At 39.0% G+C, this 22,953-nt stretch overlaps 2 protein-coding genes across 3 annotated transcripts in view; one reads left to right on the top strand and one right to left on the bottom strand.

The window, feature by feature from the left end:
* OTOG (otogelin) overlaps positions 1-3,853 on the bottom strand; it is an 84,564-nt gene extending 80,711 nt beyond the window's left edge. Inside the window, exons 1-4 of one of the 2 annotated variants that reach the window (XM_015864149.2) lie at positions 3,748-3,853; positions 3,611-3,671; positions 3,475-3,529; positions 1,887-1,977 (exon numbers count right to left, since the gene is read on the bottom strand). In XM_015864149.2, coding sequence (XP_015719635.1) covers positions 1,887-1,977; positions 3,475-3,529; positions 3,611-3,671; positions 3,748-3,799 — 259 coding nt within the window. In that variant the 5' untranslated portion in view covers positions 3,800-3,853. The remainder of the gene's footprint in view (positions 1-1,886; positions 1,978-3,474; positions 3,530-3,610; positions 3,672-3,747) is intronic. The other variant, XM_032445043.1, reaches the window with a different exon arrangement.
* Positions 3,854-6,541: 2,688 nt separating this feature from the next.
* The window catches only part of ABCC8 (ATP binding cassette subfamily C member 8), a 114,529-nt gene continuing 98,117 nt past the window's right edge, over positions 6,542-22,953 (top strand). The window contains exons 1-8 of the mRNA XM_015864139.2: positions 6,542-6,688; positions 10,330-10,397; positions 11,925-12,068; positions 12,571-12,709; positions 18,038-18,146; positions 18,239-18,263; positions 19,011-19,068; positions 19,802-19,905. Coding sequence (XP_015719625.1) covers positions 6,653-6,688; positions 10,330-10,397; positions 11,925-12,068; positions 12,571-12,709; positions 18,038-18,146; positions 18,239-18,263; positions 19,011-19,068; positions 19,802-19,905 — 683 coding nt within the window. The 5' untranslated portion in view covers positions 6,542-6,652. The remainder of the gene's footprint in view (positions 6,689-10,329; positions 10,398-11,924; positions 12,069-12,570; positions 12,710-18,037; positions 18,147-18,238; positions 18,264-19,010; positions 19,069-19,801; positions 19,906-22,953) is intronic.

Below are 22,953 nucleotides of genomic sequence, written 5' to 3'. Positions count from 1 at the left end.
GCACTTCATTGCAAATGTTTCCTGAAGATCAGTGTCCAAGAGTGAGAGGAGACTGTTTTTGTAGAGATGCTTAACACTATCCAGACTTGACAAAAGGAAGTTCTAAAATCCATGCTGACATAAAGAGTAATCCCACCCACTTCACTCACAGCCTTCTCATTAACCACAGATTTTCTGCTATACACACACACTGTGAGGGTCTAGCAGAGTCTACATAAATGATGACTTCCAGCATTAATTCCTCCTACAGCATTTCAACACAAGAATGTTTCAAGTATTTTACTTGATAGGAATTTCCAGCAATAGTTTGAATGTTACATCCAGAAATAATTAGTTTAGGTTATCTCAAGTTCTTAACAAGCTGACCAGGTTTTCTCTTTTGGTTGGTTGGTCATATTTGTTTGCATGCTTTGAGGTGTGTGCATACATGCCTATGTGTGCTGTGGTTGAGCTTCCTAGTTCATATCGAACACCTTGATTGTTATCTATGCAGACACTCGTAAGAAGCAAGAAAAATACCACTGTAACAATGAATGACAGCAACAGTCAGTGTGAAATATATGTGTGGTAATCAGATTTGAAAAACACCACCAACACATTTAGAGAGACAACTCTAAACTAGGAGAAAGAAGTTGATAGCTTCCCTTTCTGGCTTAAAATGAATAATATAAAGACTTCAGTATTTTATACATGCCCAGACTGGCGCAAAGTGAAACCCATGGACAGAACAACAGCCACTTGCCTCTCCCTCCAGACAGAGAGGGTTGAAATGAAACTTTACCTGGAGCGTTTAGAAAATTTCATCTGAACTCTTTCAAAAAAACAGAACAGGGTTTTTTTTGCTTTGTTTTTTGTATGTGCCTTTCACAAATGGGCTACAATGGACTCCATTTCCCACACTGGGAATTCACTGGGATTTTAAAAGGATACTTCTGAGTCTAGAATTTGAAGTTGCTAAAAAGTGTGTGTGTGGGGAAATTCCACCTTCAAGTATAGATAATAATCTATTTTTAAAGCATGCCCCCAACAACTTTATATCACTAAAGCATGGACAATAGAAAGCCCCTGTGAAATGCATTATAGAGAAATAAAACAGTCCTTCCAGTACCTGAACGAGCCTACAAGAAAGCTGGGGAGGTACTTTTTATACTGACAATTAGTGACAGCAAAAGGGGAAGTGGCTTTAAACCACAAGAGGATAGATTTAGACAAGATATTAGGCAGAAGTTTTTTACTGTGAGGATGGTGACGCTGGAACAGGTTGCCCTGAGAGGTTGTGTTGGCCCCCTCCATGGAGGCATAGGCCAGGCTGGATGACCTAGAGCAAGGAGTTGGATAGAAGTCCCAGAAGTCCCTTTCAACCCAAAGCTTTCTATGATTCTAGGAGGTTTATCCTATTGCATCTACAGAGGGCCACGAAACAATTCTTCATGATAACTACATCCTCATCTTTAAGCACAGACATGATGAGTTAGCTTGAAACACTTCCATTCTTCATCATAGATTTCTTCTCTGCTTAAGTACTAGACCTACTCTGAAGGGATTTAACTCATGATCTTTCTGCAATAGTTCTGGGCAAGCAGCACAGTGAATCTTAACCCTTTCTCCAGTTGGTTTCTCTGAAGCAGGACACAAAATTCATTTGTGCCATTAAAAAAAAAAACAAAAAAAAAAACAAAAAAAAAACACTTGCAAGAAACAAAGAACTAAATTCCGCACTACAATTATTGCAGTAATACATTTCTCAGCATAATTTTGTAGCACCAACTTATACATTAATTATTATTATTAAGATATTTGTATTAGTTATTCTATTACCTTCATAGCGATAACTAAATCACACAGAATATAAGTTATTTCCATGAAAAAAAAAAAGTTTAACTTACTGGAGGGCCCACATTTCATACTGTGAAATCTTCTGCTCTGAGACAACGATATTGTAGTAGCTGAAGCATTGTGAGTTCTCACTGCAGACTCCTTTCAGGAGGGAAAAGACAGCTGTTTAAGCAGATAAAGCCAAGAGCGGCAAAATCTCTTCCCAATATCTCCATGAATTTACCATATTTATTAACCTCACTGATTCATATGTAACTCAGGAAAAATGTATCCAAAAAACACTAGTGTGTGCTAAAATGCATCACTCTAATGACTCCAGTAAGCAGCTATCAATAGACACAAGATAGGCACTATAGGCATGAAGACAGCAAACAGATTTGCAGCCTGTTAATCCAAATATCCCAAAATCACAACTTTCTTGCATACCCTACCCATACTCCTATACCCCCACGAACTGTTAACTTCCTCTATACTATCTCGTAATTCTCTGAATAGCAATTAGCCATAGATTAGAATAATTAGCATAACTATGTTAAAAACACATTACTTATCTTCACAATAACCTCCTATCTTTGTTCCAGCATAGCCAACATCTAAGGCAAGCAACATGTTTCTCAAATCAGTGTGACCATTTCTACCCTCAGAAGCCTAAAACTTATGATTATAAGTTTCTCCCTTACTCTAAATGCATTTACTTCTCTTCACATAGATTATTTGCTGCAGTGAAACAAACACTACAGCCATTCCCATTTGAAGTCTTCGTTTATTTCACCATAGAATTTTAAAGAGCTGTAGCTGCATCATTACAGTGGTTATAGAAGTAATACCATGCGTCTGAAATAAAGTACAGATTTCATCAAAGAAAATTCAGTGATAAACGTGTTAACCAGCAGCATAGGATAACATATTATCTACCTTTTATTGTGCACAAAATGATAGAAATTGCAGTAAAGTCCCACCAGGAACACCATCAGCAGCATCTAAGGATGCAGTTACATTTATTGCATTTGGTTCTCATACACTGAACTTTTATCATTCTGATTTCTCCTTCTTGAGAGTGATTCTATGAAGTATTTGCAAAACAGCAAGTGCTTTCCATGCTCTAAATACCTACTGACATGTCTGACTGAAAGCTGCTATAAGGACTTACGTCTCTATGACCATAAACCCTGCAGAGAGTATAAGAACCGCCTTAGCACTGCAGTACCTCCTCCTTTCAAGACAGCTTATTAAAACACAGAACACATAAGAGCGATTAACTCTAGCTAGACTAACTACTCGTGTTCTTGATTAAGAAAAAAATGTATTTTTTTTCCCATTTCTCCTACACAGTCCTTACAGAAAAGGCATCCAAAGCCCCAGCAGCCAACACAAAAAGAAATAAAGTTTATTTCTGCATACTGACCCCCTAGTGGGAATCTCAGTCCCCAAACACCTGGTGTTATCAGCACCTGAAGCCGTAACCCCACAGCAGCTCCGCCTCATGCCTGCCCCACACGGGCAGGACGAGGCACCTCGAAGGACTCGCCGCTGCGCCTCTTCGGCCCCACAAACCCCATGGTGACAGACCACCCCAAAAATGGCCGGGCACCCCAAAGGATAAGCACAGACCCCCCGCTACCCGCCCGCTCTCCCCACCTGCACGGCCGCGCCGAGCTCGTCTCCTCTCCAAAGTCCCGCGGCGCTGCTCGGGCTGCGGGCAGAACACGACAGAGTTCGGTCGGTTCGGGCAGCCCACCCTGCAGGAGCCCCGTTCCTCCCCAGCTGCTCTTACCTGACGGAGGGGTGGTCGCCGTCCGCGAGAGGCTGCGCGCCGGCACCTCGCGGAGACCAAGCTGCAAAGCAAAAGCACCGTGTTAGTAGCTGCAGGACAGCCCCGTCGTATCACTCCTACCTGAGCTGGGTGCTCACCCGTCGGCAGCCCGGCGCACAGCAGCGCCCCAAGGAGCAGCCTGACCTCCATGCGGGCGAGCAGCAGTGATACCAAGGAACCACAACCCCTGCACCGACCGTTAACTAAACCCACCCCACCTTCCCAGGTGCAGCGGCTGGGGGTATATTGCCGCCTCCGCCCCCACCCCGAACACCGCCCCCCATCGCGCAGCGAAGCTCCCTAAGCCGTGCCGGCCTGTCACGTGTGGGTCCTTTATCTTCTGCACGCGGGGGACACGCACAGCGCTTCAGCTGCTCGCAGATCCTCGACAGCAGCGGGGCTGCGTGTTCGTGCTCTGTGCTGTAACGCCAGTGAGGTTGGGCCTTCCTCTAATGCTGCTGGGCATAGAGAGGGTGTACGTCGTCAGTGCCTCACAAGCTGAGCATCGCTCTGCTTGCTGAAGCAGCCGACAGAACTCGGTTGACCGCAGGAGTCATGCAGGAGCAGAATGCAGCTGACTTGTAGTGATTATTTCTGCAGCTTCTCACAGCTGCACACTCAGTCCTGAATTTAGAGCTCTCTGTACTATTTTCTTTAGTTTTTTATTGTGTTTTTTATTTTCTTTAAGTTGCTGCTCTTTCTACCTCCCCTATTCTCTTTTTCTTCCCACTTTCCCTCTTCCTCTCTCTGTTGCCTTTTTTGTTGTTGTTGTTGTTGGTTCTGTGCTTTTCTCTCTCCCATCTGCTGCTGCCTTTCCTCCAGTCATTCTTCAGGTGCACGTATCCTATAACAGCAGCTTTAGAAGCTGCCCACACCGGGTGAGAAGCTGCCTCTGATGAAAAGGGGCCTTTTCTGCCTGCTTTGGGAAGTCTGTTAACAGAAAGTCATTAAAAAGGTCTCTTTTCTGCCTTTGTAATTTGTCCCCGAGGATTGTATTTCTTGCTGCAACAAGCATTTCATTTCTAATGAAATGATGGAAAACCAGTGATGTTTTCACTGAGGATTCTGTTATCTCCTGTAAAAGTTAACGGGGAGGCTGTGTATGAGATGAAAGGAAGAGACAAAAATATACTTTTCTAAATAACCTCAGAGTTTAGCACTTGTTTTCTGCCCGCAGCATGGAGCCCCGCTCCTCTGAGCACACCACACTCTTGGCTTTGGTGTGCTTTCTCTGTTCCAGACCATGCTAATGGAAGCGGAGAGTACATCAAAAGCAACAGGAGTCAGTTTGCACAACAAGCATTTGAATGCATTTCTTTGCCTCTCAAATGGGCTTGCCCACTTTATTCATTTTTCCTGAAGGCCGTGTTTAAAGATAATAACTGGAATGAACTTGAATCTGATTTAGGTGTAATTTGATTTCCCAACATGAAGGATTTCATTACCAAAACTGATAAGAAGTCAAAATCATACCATCTTTTATTCTGGTCTATTTGAAGTAATGGATGATTCAGAACCGTCTCATAAGTTTTCCGATTATTAAGTTCACTGTTTCGGAACACAGGACTTTACAGAAATAGATCCTTCATCAGCTGAAAATTAGGTTTAAAAAGTTGCTTTCTTTCAAATACACATAACTTTCAGCTGACGAAAGGTCCTCTCATAGTGACTGATAGACAACATTGACACAGAGTTCAGTGTAAAACTGAAGGATGAGTACAAAGTAAGGAATGCCCTTTAAATTTGTGCATCTCCTTCCTACTAATAGGAAATGCTTTTGCAAATACAAAACTTTATGTTACTTATGCAGGGATGAAGTTGTTTCCCAGGGTGTGAAATGCTCGGTTAGAACAGCTTTTCAGCCCCGTGTGGTATCGCAGCTTACCACAGGCAGCAGACAAGTGATTTATCTCTTTGTTGTACTACTAAGAGAAGTTTGTTCTCTGAAAGCTGTGTGGTTGTACACAGGTTTGCAGTGCACTCCTTTTTCTTGTTCCTGACACTGAAATGCTCCTATACGGCAAAGCTATCTTCTCAAAGGGGCAGGAGCATTTCCAAGGGAGCTGGAGTCACTTAGCACTGCAATAACATCAGAGATTTGTTATACGGTTTGTATTTGGCTACTTGGATTTTTAAATTATTTTTATCATGTCTTTCTTTGCATTCTGGCAGGTTCCTGTTGTCAAGGAAGCTTCCAGTAAATAACATTCCCTATGGAGCTAGGGAGGTAAAACTCATTCTGCTGTGAGTCTCAGGGACATGGGGAAGCTGCTTCCCTACACTTCTGCTAGTCTTCATTGTAAAAGACTTTATTATCAGGTACTAGATCAGGGAAAGGAGGAGGAGCAGGAGCCCAGGACAAAATAACCTACAAGAGATTAGTGTGAAAGAAGTTCCCTTTCAGGTGCTTTGTGCTTGACTCCTATCCAGTCGCTCACTGTCAATTCATGCTACAGGTTTAACCAGTGGTGTTTATTTTCATGAGAAAGACTGGTGGCAATGAAATCAGACTTGAACACCCAACTATATCACACTCATACAGTTTAATATATACACACATACATATATGCGTGTGTATATATATATAACTCACTGAAACAAATTCGCCTCCCACCCCTTTAAGGTGCTAGCATGCTTTACGTTTTATATTTTCCACTTTGCTTAAAAAACAGAGATAGAGGCACACCTGCCTACCAGGACCAGGGAGGTGGCTGGGTCTGAGCTCCTGCTGCGTGAGAACGGGCTGTAAATTCATCCCGCAGACAGCAGGTCTATGAGAGCCGAGGGAGCAGCCTGCAGAGGGGGGGTGTCTTTTTTCTCTTTTCTCTCTTTCGCTTTCTTTTGGTTTGCCCTAAAGCAGCCGTCCTATCTGCTCACACACAGGTACCGCTTATAGCGGCCGGCACCGAGAGCTGGGGAGGGCGCGCCTCCCACCCCGCCGGGGCGCGGCCTTGAAAGCGCAGCCGCTTCGCGCAGCGTCCGCACCCCGCGTAGCAGCGCAGCATGGAGCGCCGGGTCGCCCGCGAGTTCCGGCACAAGGTAGGGAAAGTGGGGGCTCGGGGTACGGCTGCTCCCTGCGGGCTATAGGGGAGGCGAAGCGCCGCGCTAGGGCACGGCTCTGGGCTGTGCGCTGCCCGTGGGCCGGGTGAGCGGAGGGATAGAGCGAGCTCGGCTTTGGTGCGCGAATGGGACGGAAGCGCGAGTGATAGCCTGCTATGGGAGGGTTGCTGAAGTGTGAGGGAGTGGAAAAAGAAGCAAGTAAGCAAACAAACAAAGCTACCAGCAGCAAAAACCATTCCTTAAAGCATGAGCGTTGTTACAGTGAGCGCTTTGTCTTTCATAAAATCATATCCAAAGCGTAGCACCAAGTCCGGTTTGAGGAACGCAAAGGTGCAGGTGCTGAAGTCCAGGCACGCAGTTCTGCACGGCTGTCTCTGCGCAGGAGTTCAGTTCCTCAGCGCTTGGGAGAGCAATTGTGTGTGTGCAGCCATGTGCAAAGGCAGTTGATGCATGGAGAGGCTCCCTCTGCCTGGCACATCATGTATCGTGTACCTATCAAATAAGCCCTCAGCGGAGCCTGAAATTGCTTGAGTGAAGTAAACCCGAAAGGAAAGGAGGAGAAAAGCGATTTACATATTTAGGAGGGTTTTGTTTTTCGTAGCAGTGAGTGCTGGCTTTGTTTGCTTTCCTGGGGTGTGGAGTTTCTTTGAGCCGAGTAACGATGGCTGAATGTGCAGCGAGTTCTTTCTGTTTTGCTATCTATTACTTTGTAACCCGGCAGTGGGTTGTACAAGGTATCTCTAAGGGCTCAGGTTGCTGGGCGGATGGCTGCCATTCTGAACTTTAAACCCTCTTCCACCTCACGCTTTTTACTGCTGCTGCAATTATTCATAAACTATCCCAGTCCCACCCCAGTAGCATAAGAAAAGCTTATTTTCAGCATATGCTGGTGCAAGTACGTAGAGTGCGTGCAAGTGAAAACTCTTTCTCTGAGTAAGATGATACCGGAACGCTTCTTTAAATTGGTTTGTATTACCCTGCTGCAGTGGCTTCTGTGGGGATTTTGATGTCTTGACTACTTTTTTCCTTTGTCAAAATGAGGAAAATGATGACCTATGTACCCCTCAGATATTTGCCACTTTCATTTTTTCTCCGCAGTAATCTTAATCAATCCTCACTATTGATGAAGCACTAATACAAATTTTATATGTAAATTTACTGGCCCGTTTTTCAGTTTTCCTTAATAGCTTTCAAAGGCCTCCAAACTCACACAGAACTTGGTATTGTTGTGCAAAAGCTGACTGATGGGGTTGCTGCTGCTGCAGCAGCCTCACTGTAGTCTGAATCTGTTTCACACCAAAAAAGTGCTTATTTTAAACAGTGAGGATGCATTTTTCGCTTTAAGACTCTGGAGAACCAATTTACTTTTAAGTCGATTCTGCCTGGTTGTAAAAGGGCAGCAGATGCTACGCAGATCGCTTTGCTGTCTTATGTTTCAAGTTAAATGGTGCATATATTGAAGCTCATTCAGGAAGCTGAATCAGAGTATCCATTTCTAAATATTCACTTTGACTTACAGAACCTTTATGTAGGGTTTCTGAAAGGCACGCTGGAACGTGTTTACATCAGTTGTGCTTTCTGTTTTAATCTCAGGTGTTACCTCTTCAGATAAATGTCTGTTGAATGCTTCTTTGTTTTTTGTTTTTTCCTAAAGCCTGCTAGTATGCTGTGAGTCCAATGATAGCACTGCTTTGACAGAATTGGTTGCATTGAAGAGAGATTATAAGTCTGTCTTTTACAAGGTTAGATGCAGGCATGTCTTGGCCATGGTTGGTATCTTTGCAGACAAGTTTACCTTGTCCATGCATGTATACTTGTGTAACACTGAGTATGAGATCCTCTGCACTCCTCATACAAAGTATCTTTTCATGTGTGAAAATAAACTTTATCTGTTATCTCTCCAACACAGAGATGCATTGGGTGAACTCTTCTTATAATCTTTTAATGTCAGTTCATTTCTAAAAGAAACAGTGTAGTTGAACCAGAAGCTCTGGTCCTTGAGCAGAAATCGACAGAAGTTTTATAGGAGTTTAACTTAAGAAAAATAAGTAGAATGGACGCTTCTTGGCTTGAAAGCTGTGGAATCACCTGTCCCATGCCTTCAAAACTAACTTTTATTGAAAAATAAAGAGATACTAGAATATTTCATTTGTACAAGTTGTGACACCATTGATTTCTTCTTAAATATGCAGAGGGATGATCTTTAACAGATTTATGAAGCTGGAGTCAGCTGATAGAAGCTGTTGATGGCCCTAGGTAAACTGCATGTCTACAGTAGGACTGTTCAGAGGAGCTCATAATTTAGGAAAATGGTAAGAGGCAGATGGCTGCAATGAAGTGGAACAGAAGGCAGAAAGAGAAGCATTAGAGAGATGTGGCTTTCTGAATGTCTAAATACTCACTTGAGTGGTGCCTTTTGTCAAGGGATGAGGGTGTTGATGCTGTTGGTGGAGAAGTGTAGGGGCCAAAGAAAGTGGTTAAAGGCTGAATGGTCTCTGAGAAGGGAATGTTAGAATGGTCCATCATAAGGGTGGGGAAATATGTCCACCAGCCAGAGTAGCTGGAGAAATTTTCTCTGTTGGAGAAAAATGTGCTAATGTTACTAGTTGGTTTCCAAGCCAGTAGTAAAGATGATGATGGTTTTGGCCTTTGCTGTGTAGTGCAAGCAACAGAAAATTACCTAAAAAATTACCTCCTGTTGGACTTGGAGAGCTGAGGGAGACAAAGGGAACATGAGTCACATATTTTGTTTAGAATATAATGTAAAGCACTGCAAACTTAGAAAGCAATGGCCTTTCTTTAACTATGCAAATTGGCCCTCAGTCTACATGTCACAGTAATATTAGCCTTAAGGTCAGATGTAAATTGTTTTTTTAAATATTAAGCTTCTTTAAATGTAAAACTGTTGCTCTGTGGCCTCTCACTGGAAGGTCCCACCAACATCACAGAGGGTAAGTTGAATTCCTCATATGAGAATTCTAGTTTGTTGTTGGTATATATACATACATATGTAAAGAGAGAGTGCTTTATTTTACTATAAGCATTTGAGAACAGGCGCTGTAATGTGACACTGGTTTAAGTAAACGTTCTATTACAGGGGGAGGAAAGAATAACTGGCAAGTTCTGCCAGTTAAGAGCTGTAGCTGAGAGGAAAGGTAGTGCAGCAGTTTATGTAATGTTACAAATGAGGTACTGCCTGAAATCAGTGGACTGAAACCACAGAACAGAGATTATAATTATCTCAGAGGAATGTTTTAATCTGTGACAGCATGTGCTATATTAATGAATGGCCAAAAAGGTTTCTGAAAACATTTATTCAACAGTACAGCGATTATCAGGTAAGACTGATATTCCGTTCTTTTAGAAGTATTGCATGGCCAGGAGGACTTCAATATTTACTATTTTGTCTAACTGTTGCAACAATAAATTATTAAAAGTCTTGTCAATTTCACATTTTCAAGGATACCTTGTTACAAAAACGTGTTTATTTAAACAACGACAAAAAAAATCCTTTCCTTGCTAAAATCTTTTATCTGCGAGTTAAGAATTTATTGAAAATGCGTACATTCAACTTTTGTGGCTGCTTAATCAGATTTACAGTAACATCCTTGGATTTTCAGGTTAATCTGCTGATTGACAATGAAGCGGAGAAGGATTACCTGTACGATGTGCTGCGGATGTACCACCAGTAAGAAGTAGCTTTATATATGTTTATGTAGAACTTAGCTAATGTTTTGAACTTAAGACTTTAAGAGGCCTATCCAGAAGTTACAGTAGAAGTAGTAATTTTTTATGCTTTTTAATGAAATATTACCCTACTATAATGTAGCCTGCAGACATTAAAGGAGCATTTCTTTGTCACTCTTTAAGTGACTTTGACTTTATGACTTGGCTGTTTTGGAAATGAGTTTGGTTGATTTGAGGTGGACGGTGGCAGGGAAATGCCTGGATGACAGAACAGCTCTTCAGAGACAGGCAGGGAATGTTTATCGAATTGACTATTTCCAAATGATGCTTGTTTCTTTACAACAGAGATTTCGGTTGAGTTTGTTTTTTAAAGATTTTTGCATACTGCTCAGCTTAAGACTTACTTTTAACTGCTTTACCCAAAAGCTGAAAAAAGCTTAGGGTAGGAATCTGGCTTGTGTAACAACTCTGAGTTATTATGCTATAATGGAAATAAATTGTAAGGTGATAGGTGGGTCACCGTTCTTTTGCTGAACTGATTTAAACTGCGGTTTCTTTGGACCTGTGTCACTGCAGATGAGATCGGCATCTCATCCATTGTTTCTCAAAGAGGATGAGGAAGTATTTTCCACTCATTACAGATGAGTGGCTCTGATAGACATTGTTTCCATTCATACCTTAATAGCATCTAAGCTGTGTGAAATGCAGACGTTTCGATCAGATGTTTGAATGGAGCTATAGTTTTTGGTGTATTCAGCTGCATATCTGATTCAGTTTCACTTAGGTCTGCCTAATTGCTTCTCCATTCATAAAGCCTGCTGTTTGGAAAGCAGGTTGAATCAGTAGCTCTTAATTATTTAAAATCTTCTTCCAGTTATAGAACTAACAAAGTGTAGAGCATAACTGCTCCTCAGTTTCCAAAATTGCAATGGCTTGAGAGGAATTTCCAGTATCTCTATGAACATATATTGATGAAGTATCAATTAAATAAAAATCCTTTATGGAGTATTCCAAGGAGAAATGCACACAATTGTTGTTGGACAAAACACATTTTTCACAAAAAAGAAGATAAGTAAAAACACTTCAAAATGAAAGCTGTGTAATATGTGTGCCTGATCTGTATTTTCAGTGCAAATGCCTTGAAAATATTTTATGCCAGGAAGAGTAAATTATAAGAAAAGGAACGGCCAGTACTACTATAGACCAAATTTAAGTGGATGTATAAATTTTCTTTAAGGAGCTTTTTTGATTACGTATGTCATCTATAGAAATTATGTATGTGAACTTTAAAGATAAAAACAATGGATAGGAGAATTCAGTTATTTTGAAGGAGGCATTCTTCCTCTTTGCTTACAGAAAGTTTGCTATTTCCGAGGATTTTTTTGCTTTGGTCAAATGAAGATTTCTATAAATAACGTTCTTAGTAGGCTGAAGGGGCACACCAGTATTGAAGCCACATAAACAGCAAGGTATTTAGTAGTGCTTTGTGTTGATGACCTCTGCCTCTTTTCTCACTGTGCTTTGGTAGATCTATGAACCTCCCAGTGCTTGTGGGTGACCTAAAACTCGTGATAAATGAACCAAGCAGGCTGCCTCTGTTTGATGCTATCCGCCCACTTATTCCATTAAAACACCAGGTGGAGTATGATCAACTTACACCCAAAAGATCAAGGTAAGAGAATGAAGAACAATGTAACTAACTCCAGATAAAATACTAACAAGAAATATTGACCGAGTTTTAAGATAACTGGTATTGTTCTTTGAGTTCTTCTATGCAGAGCTGGGCACATTTGCTGCTTTAAACTTTGCTGTGTTTTGTAGAAAAGCTGAGCTGCCTGAAAGTTTTTTTCAAAGTAGCTTAATGCAGTAAAAGTAGGGTGTGGAGTCCAAAAGTTCTTCTCTATTGAAATAAACTTTTCTCATTTTTCCTGCATTTAATAAATACAAACAAAAAATCTTGTTGCTCTAACACCCTGGAAGCACTGACAGCTTCAGTGATTGCAGTGATTTTATTATGGGAACAACTTCATTGTTTTAATAAATATACATTGAAGTTTTGCTCTTTTTCCATGCCTGAATGCTCTAAGAGGAAAATAATGCACAGCTTTGATATGAAATGCCATTACTAGGAAGAGTTATGCAGCTGGGCAGTCAGGTATCTTCCACTGTTTCAGAAAACTGAAGGAAGTGAGATTGGATCGTTTGCATCCTGAAGGACTCGGAATAAGTGTGAGAGGTGGAGCAGAATTTGGCTGTGGCCTCTTTATCTCCCAGTTAGTTAAAGGAGGACAAGCAGACAATGTTGGACTTCAGGTAAGACAGTTATATCCCTTAGTACTGTGCTGTAAAATGCTTTCTCTGTTACAGAAGTAGGCGTTAAGAAATGTTTTTTCATCTTTAGAAATTGCAGTTGCTAGGTGCTCTTAGTCTCTCCTAACAAGATACGTAAAATAATTATGTTGATGTCATAGCAAATACCATTGGTGAATGCAGTTATTCAAGTTGTTCTCTTCATCAGTTTTATTTAATTGTAGATTATAAAACTGTTTTTCATCTTAGAGGAGAGGTGTGATTGTTTTGGAATATAAAAGTGCTTTCTGGAGTTTATACTTCATTACTTGCATTAATTAAATGTAAGCAGATAGAGAAGATATTTTGTTCTAACTTTACCAAATTCTCTCTAAATGTAGAACAGCACATAAATATTAAGAACGTTAATTCCATGCTGTCCTGATACAATTTATGTAATGAGGTGTTTATTTGAACTGCTTGCATAAATTGTATTGTGGTGGTGGGTTTCCCAGTGAAAACACAGAAAAGAGATGCCCCCATTTTAGTCATTGTAAGTATCCCATGTACTGCACAGAAATGCTTTTCCAGTGATTAAATTCTAGGTATGTGAAACCTAACAGTGTTGGAAAAAAAAAAAAAGAAAAAAAAAAAAAGGTATAGAAACACTTGTTTTCCTAATTGAGTACTTCTGAGTAGCGTGTTTGAGGTTATGGGTTGGTTGGTTTTTTGGTTGGTTTTGGTTTTGTGGTTTTTTTTTTTGTTGTTGTTGTTTTTGTTTTTTGGCTTTGTGGTGTTTTTGTATTTGTTCTTAGTTGTTTTTCTAATGTGTCATTTCTTGTTCACACTCAGTGAAGAGAGAGGTGAGCAGTTGCTGTGGCAGTTGTCTACATAAATCTTTCTGTAGCTGATAAGAATATTGAAGGTCTGTTTCTGAGTAGCACAGTTGATAAGCCTGGCTAATTTCAATTTGTGGAGTGTGAATTAGTCTTTGGAAGTGTTGATGTTTACAGTTTATGTTTAATACTAGTTCAAAATGCATTAATTATCGTAATTCAGTGCAGTGTTCAATTAGGCTGTGTTTTGTTGGTGTGCTTCATTTTAGCCCTTGATGACGTGGCTTTTACATTTAGAGTTCCATGTTCATGTGCTACACTGAGAGCTTTCTAAAACATACATATGTGTTTCCTTATACACTCATGCTCTTTGGCGCATTTACAGATATGTATATCCCATTCAAAAGTTCAGAGTCAACACTGAATTTTTCCCATCTTTTGGCAGTGTTCTTAGAATATGACCACCTTTCTGGGTGCTCTTAGGAGTTCCTTTTTTGGAACAAAACCACATATTCAGGGAACGCATCCTCAAAAATTCTGAGTTAATCTATCATCAAGAGGGTGGCACTGGACACCATCAGTGTAGGGTGTAATGTCAGTAGCCAACTCCTAAACATGGGAGGAGGTACCTGTGGGTCATCCAGAAAGGGACACTGATGCAATGATATTCCTGGATTGTAGCGAGTTTGGTAGTGAGACTCCAGTTGCATCTTTACTTTATTGATGGTTGGGGAACAAAAAACACCCAAAGACTAGTCATTTATATTGGTTTTTTTTTTTTAAAGCATCTCCTGGAGAATGCTTGAGGGCATTAGTGGTACTGAGCAGTAAAAGATTTAATAGCCACTGTCTTCAACTGTCATGGTAGTACGTTCCCTTCAATGCTTTCTTGCAGTTTTGGTTCTCATTTGTTTCAGATTAATGTTTGGGCATGATAAGTAGTAATGGTGAATGGGATTGCACAGGACTTTTTGGCTGTTGTTACAAGTTGTACTACAACTTAGAGCTTTGCTAGAGTTGAACAGATGTAACAGGGGCAATGAGCGCAAAAATATCCTTCAGACTGTGAACTTGTTAGGGTTAGATTATATATATTAATAGCCGGTGCATCACAGCTAAACTACCTGATTTTCATTTCCTGATATGGGCTGTTAAAGATCACCTTCAGGTGCCTTCATAATAGGTGGCTCTAGACACTTTCTAAAGCCATCTGAGTGGCAGGAGTTGACAGGCAGCCCATTGTTCTAAATTGCTGTCTCGCAGTAAAGCCAACTGCTACTGAAATTTCATCCACTTGTTTTATTTAACTAAATCTCTACACATTTTCTACCCAAAAAAATGCTGTTTGAGAAAGATATAATGATCTTCTGTTACAACATCAGTCTATTATAGGGCTTTTTTAAAAAACAAACTAGTTAATTTTGCAAATGTTTCTTCTTGAAGTCATTTCCAAGCTACACGAAAATGGCAGAATAATCAGGAAATTTTCCTAAGGCATTTGACCTTTCTTTTTAACTAAATTTTCTCAAGAAAGCTGAGTGCTCAGTCCTTTCATGAAGAAATATTTTTTTTCCTCTGCTTTCTCAGATATTTATATCTGTGAGGATTCTGTTGAATACAATGAGATTAGATGGATCTGAATGATGAAAGTAGAAGTAGTATACGAAATGAGAAGTTTGTAACAATGGTGTTATTGTGTAAAAGCCATTCAATTTCCTGTAAGCACTAAATATTATATTTCTCATGTTAAAAGTTGGAAATAAAGGGCATTTCACTTGGGAAAAGTCAGGTTTGCAGCTTTGGGTTTGAAAGTTTGACATCTCCTTGTTTGTAGAGAAACAGTAATATACAAAGACAGGAGAGTTACTGTTCTACTCTGCTCAGCTGTGCAGACTTTTATCTTTACTGCTTCTGATTGAGACATTTGGTATGGAATAATACTGGTATACTGGTAGAAGAGTAACAAGATGTATGAGAATAAATATGAATTAATTGAGTATGTGGACACTTTTTTCCTTCTTCTTCTTTTTTTTTTTTTTTTTTTTTTTTTTTCCCCAGACGAAGCAATTCAAATGTTGTAACAAGAAGTGATGTGTTACATTCCTATGATGTCTCCCTTTAGTCTCAGCCTAGACTGGCATTGTTCTAAAGCATCATCAGTTTTCACTGATGATGATGGAACTGTTTTTAGGACAAGTTAAGTGTAGCAAGCTTCAGAAATGAAATGACAACATAGTAAAAATAAGTGGTGAAAATATCTACGTGGGAAAAATTCATTTCTTTATGGGAAGAGAAAAGAAAATACTCTCTTGGCTACACTTATAGTTTTGTGTCTGCCTGTTAGGAAGATGATATAATGCTAACAGATACGACCAGCTTACTGAGTAACAACCGCTTCTGGACAACACTTATTTCTGAAATGTAGATTCCTTTATGTGTCCCATCACTGCAATTGGTCACATTAAATTTGGCTTCTTCCCTAAGGAAGATTTACTTTTCTTAGGTTTGTCTTTTTGTTTTTATGTAGACCAAGGCTCCATGATCTGTAGTATTCTGCTTGGCTTGGAAGTGGGGAGTGAAGGACAGATCCTGAATTGTTCTTAAAAATAGATATATTTAAAAACAACAGCAACAACAAAAGCCACCAACAAAAAGGTGTAAGGTGAACTAAACTGGTAAGGTAGAACAACTGAAATCAATATTATATATTTGAGGTAAATTATTTTTACACAAATTATATTTTTGTATTTTTTAAAGTGAATAATCCAGAGAGCCCAGAGTAAGGAAGGGATGAGGCTTTGTAGGTGCTTTCTTACTGGGGTACTCAGCCAGCCTTCCTTTAAAAACTGGAGTCACTCACTTTCTTGTTGCTTCCTAGCATGAGCAGCAGAATCCTTAATACACTTGAAAGTCTGTGATTTGTAGAGACTGTTAAGTCTCTCTGTGCACAAAGCCACAAGAGTCTGAGTTTACTCACAGCTAATTTTCTTTTTGGCAGTACAATCATGTTGCTGATGCTGGGCTGCACAGGGCCCTGGGCAGCTTCGTCTGGTGGGTGGCAACCTGTCCGTTGCAGGGTGCTAGTACTGGATGATCATTAAAGTCCGTTCCAGTACAATCCATTCTGTAATTATATGATTCTGATTGTATGATCTTGAGTGTCCAGCAGGTGGTGCAGCAGTTCCACCGGCTGTGGCAATGTCATGTTGCACTTCTGCAAAATGTTTTCTAATTCAGAAGAGTCATAGATTGCTTCTTGTTTATTTTTTCCTCCTACAGAAAATACCTTGCTTCAAGGGGTACTTTGGTACAGTGGGCACGTTTGTAGTATTTTGTATACTACTATGCATCATTTCCCAGAAAAAGCAGAAAAGTTTGGGAAAGAGTTGAAGAAGTAGTGTGGTTTTTGTTTTTTAGTTTTTTTTTCCTTTGTTCCACTTGAACAGAGCACAGTTGGAAAATATTATATTTATTCCATATGAGTAAGAGTAGAGGTGGTGGATGATGGCATATCCTGTCAACTAGGTAGTAACATACAACCTTAAGTAGGTAGCGTCACTTCCCTGATTCCTTTGTAAGCTGCCTTGCTAAGGGGAAGTTGGAGACTTCCAATCAAGCTGTCAAAAAAACCTGACAAATATACGTATGGATGTGAATTAAAGGAGAGGAGGCCTTTTAAAATGAAAGCTTTGCAGTTGTGCTGTGTCATTTTATCACTAAATAAATATGAGCTACCAATACAGCTAATTCTGGTTTTACTTGAGCTTTCTTCAACTGAATGTGCCTTGGGAATAACCTTATTTTCCTGCTGCTATTCAGGTTGCTTGTTCTGGTTCTGTTCTGTAGCTGATTATGCTCTCTGTCATCCATGTAGCCTAAATATGTATTGCATGCATGCAGAGTAGCCTTGGGAATAAATGAATGATTTGTCTTCTGTTTGGTGAGAGCATTCTTGTATGGTTTTGTTCCAAGTTTCCCACTAATTTTTTTTTCATGTTACAACAAGAGAGTTGTGACAACAGTGTGACAGTACCATCCCCTCAGCCACAGTATATAAAAAACAATGGGTTGCTGCTGTGAGACACAAGAGCATGTCAGATTAATAACATACTGTTTTGTAACTAGTGTACAGAATCCAAGAAGGCTTGAGCTACTATAGCCAAGAATAAACTTCCCTTATGCTAGTGTATGACTCTTTTAACCAATGAGGTATTGCATCTGAAATTGAGCTAAATTCAGTAAAATAATGTATTATTCTGAATCTAGAATCAGACAAGTGGATCATGTTTTATGTCCTAATGACCAAAGTAGTTGAAAAGGTATCTCAGAGAACATGTGATCAAAACTAATATAACCTATTAAAACATAAAGTCAATCCTATCTAGAGTTTACTTGAAATTCCTAAAGTCTGGAACAGAATACTATCAAACTTCTGCATTGTAATTATTGCAGATTACATCATTTCTTAGAAACTTATACTTTAATTCACATTTTCCTTTTATGTTTCATTTTTTAGGTTGGGGATGAGATAGTTCGTATAAATGGATATTCCATCTCATCATGCACACACGAGGAAGTGATAAACCTCATTCGCACAAAGAAAATAGTGTCCATAAAAGTGAGACGTAAGTGGCATTAAAAATCACCTCTATCACTGAAAGCTGTTGTAAATAGATAGGTAGAAAATGTTACTTAACACAGCATTTCTCTTTTTCAGATGTTGGAATGATACCAGTCAAAAGGTAATAGTGTTTACTTTTCACACAGCCTTTACAATACTCAAGGTATCACTTCTATTTTCTGTATGTTTGATAATTTGTGCCATGCACAACTATCTCTCTAGATAGTTAAAATGGCGTGTCTAGTGTGATGAACAGACAGATATCTTGTTACATGGGTCTGATTCATTATATAGTTGCTTACTTAAATGTACAAATTTTGATTTATTTGTTAGTAGTCGATGCTTCCTGAAAATTTTATTCTCCACACATCCTGCTTAATGGAGAGCTTTACTACTTCTGCATGTATATGACATTTGAGAAATACTGTAGAGCTTAGAAAAATCAAACTATTGTTCTCATCCAATTTGTTGTTAAAAATTTGACACTGTAAGTGGAATGTTTGACAAATGTTGTTGATGAAATGTGTGTCTCTGCATAGCAATTCATATAAACTGTTCAAGATTTTATGATAATTTTCCTTTCTATTCTTAGAGTTTCTCATTATTGTTTCAGTTGAAGAGGATTACTCAGTTTTAAATTTGGCCAGCTTTACTCACTGAAGTAACTGAATACTTTACTAGACTTATATAATTTTATGCTTGTTTGATGCTCTATTTAAATAGCTGAACAAAGCATACAAGTTATAGTGAACAGTATCCTAAGGAACTAGTGGATGCAAAACAGAATGCCTCATTTCAAAACAGCTTTTTGAACACATTCATATTCTTTTTTTCACTGTCATCTTTAAGCATTTTTTTTTCCTTTCAGTTCAGCAGATGAACCCCTTAAATGGCAATATGTGGACCAATTTGTGTCAGATTCTGGGGTAAGGGATCAATGAGGCAGTTTTCTGTGAAGTCTGTAATTGTTCTGAACTGTTTTCTCCTTCAAGCTTATCACAGAGGTCTTTGTATTTATTTTTTTAGGTGCAGTATATTATTACACATGTTTGGGGGAAAAACATCTTTTGTGATATGAAATGATTCTAGAATTACTAGATAAGCAAAGGGCCCGAAACAACTGTAATAACTTTTACTTGCTGATTGGTACCTTGCTTTGTTTGACCAGGCCATTATTTAACTGTATAAATCTTAAACAAATGTTTTGATCTATCTTTACTATTCCTCCACCAATATAACAACATGAATGCAAGTGAGTTGTATCCATGAAGAAAAAGACCACAATTATCTAATTTGTCTTTCAGGAAGAAAAATTTTGTTGAGTAGTGAGCATTATCAAGTCTTCTTCTAGCTTTTTTGTTAGGGAACATCTAAATTACTGTTTTGCCGTATCACTTTCCTCTAATTTTCCTTCATTCTTTTCTGGAGATAAAGCTGTATTATTGGAACAGTTTTCTCAAAATAGATAAAGTTAGTCTTTCACATCAGTCACACTGCGCTGCTGTAATTCATATTCACTTCTAATTGGTCCATGGAGAAATCTTAATTTGGCATCCTCAGGCTTTGTTCGTAGCTTTGTGAAGCTTCTATTGGTCTTTGTGCAACTTCTACACAGGGTAATGTCTGCAGTTTTGTTTTTTTTTTTTAATCTTTCTGTAGGAAGGAAAGGGCAGTGTGGCTGGTCTTGTTTCTTCTGGAGGAAGAGACAGTAAAGAGAAGAAAGTCTTCATTAGCTTGATCGGTACAAAAGGCATGGGGTGCAGGTGGGTACATGGTTTGTTAAATGAGACATCAGGGCAGTTTGTTCCTTCATTCATTGATGTGCTACGTAGAAGGTAGAGAACCTCAGAGGACCAAGAAAACTTGACAGGGACAAGAGGGTATCTGTGACTCATATATACTATTAGACAAATATAAGTAACTATGTCCCAGGTTTTGACTTAACATTGTTTTTTTTAAATCTCAATTTAAAACTTAAAGCAAGATTACAGTAGCATAACAAAAGATGTGGTGTGGAAATGGATCTTTTAAAAGCTCTCAAATTTCTAAATTTTTAAATGCTTGGAAATGCTGTTCTGTAATACAGTAGGTTTCAGTATTGTCCATTATGCATCTTTTCTGAACTAAGAGGCTGTGGCTTGGTTCTTAATATTAATTCTGAATATTTGCCATTTTTAGAAATATGAGCAAATGTCTCAGACTCGTCCTTTCATCTAGTTGTGAAGATTTTGAGGTAGAAGAGAAATTGTAGGATTTCTTTGCATGGTGCAATGTGTAGTAGCTGAGGTTAGCAAGATTTGCCTGCACAGAGTATTTTCAAAAGAATATTTTTTTCTTTAAAATTGATTGGAAGATAGAAAGTTTTAAATGCATTTACAAACCTGGAAGGGTGATTTGACATCACCTTCTGGACATATTATCCACAGAAATGACTGTTGTCTTGAGGGCCAGCATGGATTGCAGGTTGGAGTTTCAACACTAGATGCTGGATCCTGATTGCAATATCCTTTTTGGTTTTGGTAAATAGCCCTGAACAATAATATCATCATATGTATACATAGTATACTATAGTTCAACAAATAATTATGCAAGCAATTATCAACTCTTCTCTGTATTACATGCTGATGACATAAGCATCCTCAATCCCTTAGCATTAGGTCCATGTACTGTGTTATTTTCAGCAGCCCAAGCAATATCAAGAAGCCTAAATACTGTTCTTTCTCTTCTTTCTCTTCTTTTTCTCTTCTTTCTCTTCTTTTTCTCTTCTTTCTCTTCTTTTTCTCTTCTTTCGCTTCTTTCTCTTCTCTTTCTCTTCTCTTTCTCTTCTCTTTCTCTTCTCTTTCTAGAAAGAGGAAGACGAACAGAGCAAGAGAAAGAGACAGAGAAAGAGCAGAGAACAGAGAAGAGAACAGAGAAGAGAAATGAGAAAGAGAATAGAAGATAGAGAAAGAGAAAGAAAGTAGAAGAAGAGAAAGAGAAAGAGAAGGAAAGAGAAGAGAAGAAAGAAGAGAAAGCAGGAAGAGAAATGAGAAGAGAAAGAGAAGAGAAAGAGAAGAGAGACAGAGAAGAGACAAGAGAAGAGAAAGAGCAAGAGAAGCAGAAAGAGAATAGAGAAAGCAGAAAGAGAAGAGAAAAGAGAAGAGAAATGAGAAGATGAAAGAGAATAGACAAAGAGAAGAAAAGAGAAGAGACAAGAGAAGAGAAAGAGAAAGAGAAAGAGAAGAGAAAGAGAAGGAACAAAGAGAAGAAGAAAGAAAAGAAGAAGAGAAAGAGAGAGAGGGAAGAAAGACGAAGAGAAAAGAGAAGAGAAGAGAAGAAAAGAGAAGAAGAGAAAGAGAAGAGAAGAGAAGAGAAATGAGAAGAGAAAGAGAGAGAGAATAGAGAAGAGAAAGGAAGAGAAGAGAAGAGAAAGAGAAGAGAAAAGAGATGAAGAGGACAGAGATAAGAAAGAGAAAGAAAAGAGAAGAAAAAAGAGAAAGAGAAGAAAGAGAAGAGAAAGAGAAGGAAGAAAGAAAGAGAAAAGAGAAAGAAGAGAAGAAGATCGAAAAGAGAAGAGCAAGAGAAGAGAAAGAGAAAGAGAAAAGGAGAAGACAAAAGCAATGAAGAGAAAGCAGACTAAGAAAAGAGAAAAGAGAAGAGAAAGAGAAGAGAAAGAGAAGAGAAAGAAAGAAGAAGAAGAGAAAGAGAAAGAGAAGAAGAAAAGCAGAGAAATGAGAAGAGAAAGAGAACGAGAAAGGAGAAGAGAAAGAGAAGAGAAAAGAAGAGAGAAGAGAAGAGAAGAAGAGAGAAGAGAGAAAAGAGAAGAGAAAAGATAGAAAGAAAAGAGAAAGAGAAGAAAAAGAGAAGAGAAAGAGAAAGAAAAGAGAAAGAAAGAGAAGAGAAAGAGAAGAGAACGCGCAGATGATTAAGAGAAGAGAAAGATGAAGAGATAAGAGAAGAGAAATGAGGAAGAAAAGAGAGAGCAGGAAAGAAAAGAAAGAGAAAGAGAAGACGAAAGAAGAAGAGATAAGAGAAGAGAAAGAGAAGAGAAAGAGAAGAGAAATGAGAAGAAGAAAGAGACAGAGAAAAAAAGAAAAGCAAAAGAGAAAAAGCAAAAAAGGAAAAAAAAGGGGGAAAAAAGAAAGAAAAAAAAACCAAAAAAGAGAAGAAAGAGAAGAGAAAGTAGAATGAGCAAAGAGAAGAGAAAGAGAAGAGAAAGAGAAGAGAAAAGAGAAGAGCAGAGAAGAGAAATGAGAAGAGAAAGAGAAGAGAACAGAGAAAGAAGAGAACGAGAAGAAGAGAAGACGTAAAAAGAAGAGAAAGAGAAGAGAAATAGAGAAAAGGAAAAGAGAAGAGAAAAAGAGAAAGAAGAATAGAGAAGAGAAAGATGAAAGAGCAAAGAGAAGAGAAAGAGAAGAGAAAGAGAAGGAGCAAAGAGAAAGAAAAGAGAAGAGAAAGAGAAGAGGAACAGAAGAGATAACGCGATAGAGAAAGAGAAGAGAAAGATGAAGAGAAAGAGAAAGAGACAAGAGAAAGAAAGAGAGAGAGAAGAGAAAAGAGAAAGAGACGAGAAAGAAGAAGAGAAGAAGAGAGACGAGAAAGAAAGAGAAGAGAAAGAGATAGAGAAAGAGGAAAAAGCGAAGAGAATAGAAGAAGAGAAAGAGAAGAGAAAGGAGAAGAGAAAGAGAAGAGAAAGAGAGAGTAAAGAGAAGAGAAAAAGAAAGCAAAGAAAGCAGCATAGAGAAAGAGAAAGAGAAAGAGACAGCCGCAAAGAGAAGAGAAAGAGAGAAGAAAAGAGAAGAGAAAGAGAAGATGAAAGAGAAGAAGAAACC

Source organism: Coturnix japonica, chromosome 5, assembly GCF_001577835.2.
Source record: "Coturnix japonica isolate 7356 chromosome 5, Coturnix japonica 2.1, whole genome shotgun sequence".
Lineage (NCBI taxonomy): Eukaryota > Metazoa > Chordata > Aves > Galliformes > Phasianidae > Coturnix > Coturnix japonica.
Note: the sequence above shows the minus strand (reverse complement) of the source record. Positions and strands in the feature narration are given on the sequence as shown.